The sequence below is a fragment of the Pholis gunnellus genome (genome assembly GCF_910591455.1).
Source record: "Pholis gunnellus genome assembly, chromosome: 13".
In the NCBI taxonomy this organism is placed as follows: domain Eukaryota; kingdom Metazoa; phylum Chordata; class Actinopteri; order Perciformes; family Pholidae; genus Pholis; species Pholis gunnellus.
The window spans coordinates 11046925-11056096 of record NC_136540.1 but is presented as its reverse complement, the minus strand read 5'-3'; the positions used below and the strand labels follow the sequence as shown (position 1 = coordinate 11056096).

At 42.7% G+C, this 9172-nt stretch overlaps 2 protein-coding genes across 2 annotated transcripts; both read left to right on the top strand.

The window, feature by feature from the left end:
• LOC306704713 (palmitoyltransferase ZDHHC23-A-like) lies at positions 1-3032 on the top strand (the record flags this gene model as incomplete). The annotated part of the gene is made up of 4 exons (XM_079171206.1): positions 1-119; positions 399-1031; positions 1892-2059; positions 2759-3032. The coding sequence occupies 4 exons, from the start codon at positions 1-3 to the stop codon at positions 3030-3032; spliced, it is 1194 nt and encodes a 397-aa protein (XP_079027332.1).
• Positions 3033-7515: 4483 nt separating this feature from the next.
• Positions 7516-9172, top strand: LOC306705052 (lipocalin). The gene is made up of 6 exons (XM_079171710.1): positions 7516-7710; positions 8188-8327; positions 8405-8478; positions 8567-8680; positions 8779-8880; positions 8984-9172. Exons 1-6 carry the CDS (start codon positions 7618-7620, stop codon positions 9001-9003), a joined length of 543 nt encoding a protein of 180 aa, XP_079027836.1. The 5' UTR covers positions 7516-7617; the 3' UTR covers positions 9004-9172.

Sequence of the window (9172 nt, the reverse complement as noted above, 5' to 3'; positions counted from 1 at the left end):
ATGAAATGGGAGAAGTTAAAGCCTCCAGAGCCAGATGATCCTATGTGTTGCTGTGAGTGTGATATGGACCAGTACGGATGTTGCTGTGACTGTGAAGATCTGGATGAAGCCTTTAACAGGTATGAAGGGCTAAAGAAAAAGGGTCAGTACTCAGGGAAATATACTGAAGTACTGTGCTGGAAAGTGAAATAAGCCTAGAAAAGTTCAGTATCTCTCTTAAGAGACTGAAAAAAAATTAAAAAATCTAATCTTTATTATGCCATTACAACTAAATCTTAAATTTAAAAAAGCAGTTCATACATGATAGTGTATTGAAAAATGACAATAATAACAATTACTGACATTCATGATTACAAATGTTTGTAGTCATGACTTGATGACCACTGTCCCCTACACAGGTGGCTGAAAGACAGACCCCCTAAAGGTGGATGTCAGTCTCCTGTACGCGGGGCCATCGTTGACAAACTAGAGATCTCTATGATCCCGGTCCTGGTGTTGCTACCTCTGCTGCTGCGGGTTGCAGCGCTGCACTACCTGCTGGGTATCATCATCCTGACGGCTCTGCCCTGCCTGGTGCTGTGGTACTACTACGCCACGCACAGGAAGAAGAGGCGCACCCTCTTCTTCCTCACCCTCGCCCTCTTCTCCCTGTTCTACATGTATTACCTCTTCATCACAGAGATTTTACCTCGTGGAGACGTCAGCCAGCTGCAGCAGTGCACTGTGACCGCTGGGGTGATTCTCACCGTAGTCTGTCTTATTCACACCAAGAGGGGCCCAGGAGTGGTGGCCACCTCCCAGCATGAAGCACACGGTCACTGTCAGGAGGCTAACAAGGACTCCGCACAACATAATGGATCCATCCAATCAGCAGCATCCTCAGGGATCGCAGCAGAGTTGCAGACAACTAAGGAGGCCCTGACAGCAAAATGGAGCACCTGTCCTGTGTGCAAAATAATGCGCCCCCCGCGGGCCGGACACTGCCGAACCTGTGGATCATGTGTCCAGCGTCTGGACCACCACTGTATCTGGTGGGTTGGACACAACATATGTATTTATATTCCTTGCGTGGCCAGTGAATCACTTCTAAGTCATTGATACTTTTTCTGTATTGTGCATTCACAACAGGTCATGAAAATGAATATTGAAGGTTGATTAGATAGCTGGCCTGTAATTACACAACAATGGTTATATCTTTAGCAAAAGCTCAACTTTTCTCCTGTTTTCTTCCACGCAGAGAAACTAGGGCGGGTTTAAATGAAACATTAGACCATTTGATTACACAAACATTAACAAATTCAGTTGCACTTTTTACAGGGCACACTTCTAATACCAGGTCCAAACCTATCGCTGGCCCTAACAACCTGAATTTGTCTGAGCTTAACCTCTTAAAAATAGGCACACACTCTCATTCTGGTCAACAAATAGCACATTTGTCAATAAAATGGCCACGAATCAGCCATTAAAAGTAATTGAAGATATGTTTGGTTTTATTTTTTGAGAGGTTTTAAAACATTTGCTGACATTTCAACCTTAAAACTATGGATGTGGATGATCGACTGTGGTTCCCAACGCACTGAAAACTGACATTTATAAAAAAAAAAACATTTAAAATATAAACTACACCTGTAAGCAGGTAAACCAGGGTCCAAGCTCCCAAAGATTCACCATTTCGGAGCAACCAGGAGGACAAAGACTAAACAGCTGCTTTAATATGACCAGGAATAACACAAAAGTCTTTCACATTTAAAATCTTGCTATTGCATCCTTTTACATACAACAGTAGGTGTAAATAGCCACACTATCAGGCAGTGTGTTGCTGCTTTGATCTCTAAACTGGTACATTGTGTTGTGTCTCTGTGTTGCGTCTGTATGCGTTGAGGTGTTGTAGGATAAACAGCTGTGTTGGACAGGCAAACCATCGCAGTTTCCTGCTGACCCTGTCTGTGTTCCTGTTGACCTCTTTATATGGCATCAGTGTGGTGCTATGCAGCCTCTGTCCTCGGCAGCATCCAATGACGGCTCTCCTCTACTGCCCCGGCGTCTACAGTCAGTCCAGGTACAGCACTCATTCATGTTCTGTCTCCATCACAACGGCAAGCATCCCCTGCTACACGCTCAATCCAGTAAACAACTTGTTACTGTCTGTTTGAAACACCTGTAGTTTATACAAAATTTACACTGACATGCTCCACCCAAAGGACAACATCTAGACCTGCAGGTATCTTCTATCGTACAGGATTTACGCCACATGATTGCAACAATACTGGCGGCAACAATATCAACGCACTACCAGTGTGTACCTCAATGCCAATGCGATCGCACTCGCAAAAAACTCACTCCATGTTTTTTATCGAACAAAGTATTCTGCTTCGATCCACATTTGTTGGTCTTTGGAAAAAAAATGTCACTGTGGTCAGAAATAGTTTACTCTCTCGCGCACACCCGTATTAACAATCTAACGGCACCATAAAGGAACATTTATATAACCACAATAGAGTGCTGAATGAGTCCTTGGATTGTGTCATATTTACCATAAATGTAGATTGGTGGACGTTGATTATCGGATCAACCTAAACTATGTTCCTAAAATTAAACAGTAGGTTTATAACAACGTGACAGAAGTATTACAAGCATTCAGATAAAGTGATCAGCTGCCAAAGTGGAGCCAGCTGTTCAACTTTTAAATACATTTCAAACATTAGGCCCTACATTATATTTCTGTAAAGTTACATTCACTCTTTCTTCATCTCAACAGCATGGCCCTTTGCTTCACCTGTGCTTGGTACAGCAGCATTGTCACGAGTGGACTTCTTTTTCTGTTGGTGGTACAAGTTCTGAATATCAGCTTCAATGTGACGGAGCGGGAGGCTCAGCTGGCTCTGAGGAACAAAACAGGCCAGAGCCGCCTGTGGGGACTCGTCATCGACACCGGAGAGTATTCACGTGGCTTCTGTCAAAACTGGGTTGAGTTCCTCACCATGGCAGATGCCTCGGTTTCTCCTCGCGCCAGCCTCACCGACTTAGTATAGTTTCCCTTTGTACTCTCTATCCACATCATGATAACAGACGGTTTAAAGTTTACAGCATGCTTGAAGAATTACATCTCATGTATTACTTAGGATATATCAGCTGATATTTTCCAATGCTTTTTGCATTCAAGCCTCTTTATACCATCTATTGTAACTGTGCTAATGTAGACTGCTTAAAAACTACACGTTGATAATTGTTTTGGGATTGGACATTGCAATTCATTAAAGGAAATAACATACAGGCAGCCATAGGCTCTTCCATGTTACTGTATATATTTTCTCCACCTGCAGGATGTGATCATCTATTTAAGCTGTCTGACTGAATTCAAAGTTTTTTGACCGCCTGCCATTTAAACAATGAAAGAAACAACAAGGTCAAGCAAATGAAGAACAGCAGCGCGCTCTCGGCCCCGTGTCTCAGGTATCTATCTGCCTTTGGATGCCTCCCTGTGGAGATCCTCTGAGTCAAACTGGGAGAAATGCCATGTAATGCCCCCCCCAGCACTGTAATCAAACCTGTTCATTCAGCATTCGATAAAACAAAACAGGCATGGCCATCTGGCACAGACGGATAGAGCCCCGCATCTGACCCCTGTGGTGTGCAGTCGTAACTTCCTGGAGCAGCGTCAGTCATCTTTACTGTTATCTGTATTAATTTAATATTCTCCTCTGCATTGCTCTGTGCTATTGATTTTCTTCTAACGTAATGGTTTTTGTCCGTTGCTGTCTGATAGTGCCAGTGGTGCTCCTTTTAGACCGTCCCGGCCTGCACATTTTAAGACATGCGGGGTTTGTTTCTGTAAATAGTCAATTACAGATATTATTAATTTATATTAAGCTGAAGGCCACAATCCATAATGTATAACATTTAATGTGTATAAGTAAATCTATTCACTCTTATATAGCATAATAAACAGCAAACGGAGCAGTGTATGTACTCTCCTGTGTTTCACTCAATACACTTTTCCCATTATCAGTTCTCTTAATGCACATCTTGGGCGGAGCCATCGATTAAACTGCTCAAATCAATACATTTCCTCCATTTGAATCCCTCAGTTCATCAACTCCTTACGTTTACAGCAGAGGCTCTGGAGTCTGGTCTGGTGCCACCGTCAGGCCGGTCTGAACATTTCCCCCACCAAGTGCTGACGACGTTAAGAACAGGAAGCTGTCTCTGTTTTTATCCTCCCTCAACCACTGTTGATTTCAGGAGTGTACAATGTCTAGATGTACAACTGTTTTCAGCAGTTTAAATACTTTACATTACTACCTGCCTATAATACATCTCTGTCAAGTCCACAATCATTTGACTTAATACAGCCGGTCCTATGTAACAGGAGGATTAGCTTCTGAATGAAGTGCCGCAACATCACGCACTCAAAAAATCTATTAAAATTAAAACAAATCATTTGGTACAAGTTTTACTCTCTTTTTAAATTTCTGTGTAACCCTGTGAATGATAACTTTTGTTGAGACTCACTAGATATCCTATTCAGTGCTTAATTGTGTACATTTATAGAATTAAGTTGCACTCACAAGTTGAAGCCGCTCCACTAGCATCACCATGCCATTTTACACATTCATGCTGCTCCAGACAAGACAAGAACCAAAGGAAACACTCTTTTTATTTTGGTCACTCTATGGGCTTTCCTCTAGCGCCCTCCTTAGGTTACAAGGTTAATTTAATGTCATCATACAACAAGGTTGTGGAACAAAATGCATTTCGTAGTCCTACTTTGCTGCACAAGAAAACGCAGAAACTATATTATAGGATGAATTAAGGAGTATCACAGCCTGAGGAAAGAAGCTGCTCTGAAGTCTGGTGGTACGTTAGGCTGATACTTCTCTACCTCTTGCCAGATGGCAGCAGGGCGAACCGGCTGTCTTGAGACCTGCTCATCCAGTTTCAGTCAGGATGCTTTCTATTGCTCCTCTGTAAGAACTTGGCACAAGAACTTTGCTTTCTTTCCAACTTTATCCAGAAGAAATCTCACGATCTTAACAAAACAGATTCAGCGCATTGATAAACTTTATTGAAACCACGTCCTTGATACTTCTTTGCCATTTTTTATTTTCATGCCCTGATTCTTATCTTCCAACTTCATTTCTGATCATTTCATAAACATTTCTTTATCTTGGCCTCAATGAATGTACAGTATATACTTTCATCGTGTACTGTATGTGAGTATGCATGCCTGCCTCGGAACACACAGGACAGACGTATCCTGTGACAGATAGAGGCTGTGATTGCTTTGGGCAACGAGCTGTTAACAAAATATGCAGTCATATTTTCTCTGTGAGGATTTGCCCTTTTATTATTGGTTGAGGCTGTTAAAAGGGAAGTTATTTATTGAATGTCAGGTGAAGTGGGGGCCTGCATCACTGGCAGTTAGTGACATCAAATCCCGTAATGACTCTAAGTCTAATACAACCAATTCATCAAGACGGGGCCACATTGTTTTTCAGCCTTTCACTTGTTAACGAGCTGATTGAAACACAAATGCTTATAGGCTTGGTGTAAATCAATAGCAGTTGGGGAGCAATTTAGAAATAAAGTGTAAATGCTCCCACATTGGAATAACTGAAGGATTTCTAATTTTTCCCATTTTGCCAACATGGCATGAACTCATCATCACCCTATCACATTATCACTAAATATTGCACATTGCAAACAACTGAATACCCCTCTGATCACTCCTCCGTATCCAAGAGCGAGGTAACATGAGCTGCTGAGTGCAAAACAGGCCATCCAAACCACACTTCATGACACTACTTTAGGGGCAGTGGAAGTCAGACAGCAGCTGGAGATACCACAGTAAAAAACACACAAGGCCCTCACCAGAGTCAGTGTTTGGTTTGTCAGTTCTGAGCGACTGTAGACACATGGCCGTACCATTTCTGCTAATATATACCCTTATATGTTACACGCTGTGCCTTTAATTTGAGCTTTTGTAAATCTGCATGATGCTTAAATAATAAACCAATGTATTGTCTAAATTTAAATTAGTTTTAAGAATCTGCACTAGTTGTGACAATATACAAATGACTGGTAAATGGGCTCTATGTATGGATTCCTGCAGCCGCCCTGGTTTGTATGAGCCTCTCTTTATGAAATATAATATATATAAATAATATTTTGTTTTCTCGGGGCAAAAGGCATACCTGTTTAAACTGGAAAGGTATGTACAGCAGGTCGGAGGACTCTTTGTACTGTGGCATGTATCGGCCTGCACCTGACTGCTGCAACTTATCGCACCAATAAATCTCCTCCTCATCACCACTGGATCTGCATCTGCATCTGTGCGGCGGGGAAAAATCTGGCAGAAAGTCGAGAGCTCACACACAAAAGTCACAGTAAGACATAGACATGGAAAGATCTTCAATAAAGGGAAGCAAAAGCAAAAGTACTCATTGTGCAGAACGGACCGTTTCAGAATAATATATACTATTATTATAGTGTATAATACTATATGTTTTAGTCTATGGTACTATTATACAAATTTTATTTTGGGCTACTCTTGAAGCAGTAGATGATAAATTGGTTAAATAAAATACAGCAATTTTCAAGGTAAGCATGAATTTAATAATGATATGTTCAGTCAAAGTTTGCAGTTGGGTAGAACTGACCTTCAAAGGCATTCAAAGCAGCTTCCCTAGAAATAGAGTGTCTTTCTGAGAGTCGCTGTTGCAAGCGGGCAATCGACAGTCTTCAGCAGAGTTTCGGACTGAGGGAGAGCAACTTATTTAGACAGATATGAAGGCCAGCTAAGTGTGGGTGACTTTATCCTTCTTATCAAAAAGTTCACTTTAAGATTATGCCACGGCATCGAGGTCAATACGGCACTCTCAGATAAAAACTAGACACACATTAAATGAACAGAGACACGATAATACACAGTTATTTCTCGCGTTTAGCAACAGCAATATACTACGTTGATGGTATTTGGTTTGTTCAGGTCATGAGGAGGGGAAAGTATAGTACACCAAAGTTTCCCTGGAAAGCATTTCAATTCACATCACGGTGATGCATGAATACAAAACTAATCTGCAAGGGCATTTGTGTTGTCTCTGTGTTTTTCTTTTTACTATCGCAACTGCTGACAGATGAATTTGATTCTGTGCTCTCTGCCACAGAAAGCACTGGAAGGCGGCCACTGCTTTGTTTACCACTTTTGTTTACTGCGTTTTTTTTTACAGCTCATGCTCACAAACTGCATGAGCAAATACTGTCCAACTCAGAAATGTGACAGACGGGATATAATCTCGACCCAAATTCTTATTCAGGTTATATAGTTTGTGCTGCATTCTGTCTACTGTCATGTGTTCACCTCTCACACGGTTGATTGGATTCTGCCCTGGCAAAGCTTACCTTGTGGCTGTGAAACTGTATGTGTGTTTTTTCATAACCTTCACTTGTTTGAACCCATCCCAGCTCCAGGGTTTTTGTGGGTGTGCACGTGTGTGTGCTGGCTGACAGGGAAAATGGTAATCTCACTCTCCGCTATATAAAGGGTTGTCAGCAGAACTTCAACAACAGATCTTCCTCCACGCTCTCCTCCATCATCGCTTCTGCTCCTCAGTAGCTATGACTTTCCCGCTGACGCTGCTGGGAGCTCTGCTCTGCTCCCTGACGGTTTCTTCTGAGGTCGTACCCCAGGCAGACTTCGATTTACAGGGGGTAAGACACCTACATGGGTGACTATGAGACTCGGGTCACAATATTGATTCATGCTGCCAGTTAAATTCCTGCTCCCAACCGGCTCATCTGGCGAAAAGAAAGGATTTAGCAAGAAAGTGACCGATGATTGTTACATTGTCAAAGGAAGTTATTTGATGGCATGCACAAGATTTGCTAGAATATGTAAGACAAGGAGTATTTGACTTTGACTTGTATGTACCTCCAGGACAGTTTGTAAAATGCATTTAACAGCTGTGTACCTGAGTTTGTTGTGCAACGAGTGTGAATAATGAAGAGCCAACTTTTCTAAACCTGCCATCACATTCTTGTTCACTAACGGACTGTTGAGTGAAGTTGTTTGTGATGACGGATGACCACTTCAAAAGACATTTGGTCATGAATGTGCCACTCGCTAATGAATTCAGGCCACCGCGAGTGTTCCTGTGGTGTTAACGTCTGTCTTGTGTGTGTCCACAGGTGGCAGGGAAGTGGTACCTTCTTGGATTTGCCACCAACGCCGAGTGGTTTGTGAACCGCAGAGCCAGCATGAAGGTGGGCACCGCCATGTTGACCCCAACTGCTGACGGGGACCTGGACATTTCCTACGCCAGTCTCAAGTGAGTGTGAGAGGAGGGAGAGAACAGAAAGGTTAAAAACGACGGTGCCCATCACGTTTCAATGTTGTCTTTTGCAGCTCCGACGGCTCTTGTTGGAGACTGAACAACCTGGCGAAGAAGACTGATGTGCCCGGGAAGTTGACGTACACAAGTGAGCACGAGTGCACCCACACACACACATGCGTGTAACAATAATTTCTGCCATCACATGATCTCTTCCGCCCTCCTCCCTTTGTCAGGCTGGGGGAAAATGAATGACATGTGCATGGTCGATGTGAAGTATGACGAGTACGCGCTCATTCACACCATGAAGAGCAAGGGGAGTAATCCCACCGTTGTCAACAAACTATATGGTAATGTTCTCATCAGCCATGATGCTACCCTCTGTCCTATGAATGTAATCTTCAGTACAGTCACGCAGTAGCAGCACTAATATCATGTGGTCTGACAGGCCGTGCCGTGGACCTCAGTGCTGACCTGCTGGAGAAGTTCAGGCAGTTCTCCTTGGAGACCGGCATCCTGCCTGAAAATATTGCTTTCCTTCCCAAAAATGGTACGTTTCATATCAACGGAGGTTTTATGTTGAAAACAACCTCTGATTAAGTGAGATGTTTTTGCACTACCCTCCTTACTTTGCGCTTTTCATCCCTCTTTAGCGGAGTGCCCAGCTGCTTAGTGTTCTGCCACCGGTCATTGTCACAACGTTGATGAGTATTCTACATCAATCGAGATCACTGCCATGAAGTCAGTTCTGTTCATCTGCTCTGCTCTCTCAGATGTTGTATGAAGAAAAGCTACCAACGCAACAAAACATGTAAAGCCTGATTTCAATACACAATACTTTT

Excerpts from the sequence above, each read along its gene's own strand:
- LOC306705052 (XM_079171710.1), top strand. The coding sequence starts at position 7,618 with ATGACTTTCCCGCTGACGCTGCTGGGAGCTCTGCTCTGCTCCCTGACG. Across the intron at positions 7,711-8,187 it reads CAGACTTCGATTTACAGGGG|GTGGCAGGGAAGTGGTACCT; the intron begins GTAAGACACCTA and ends GTGTGTCCACAG. Across the intron at positions 8,881-8,983 it reads TGCTTTCCTTCCCAAAAATG|CGGAGTGCCCAGCTGCTTAG; the intron begins GTACGTTTCATA and ends ATCCCTCTTTAG.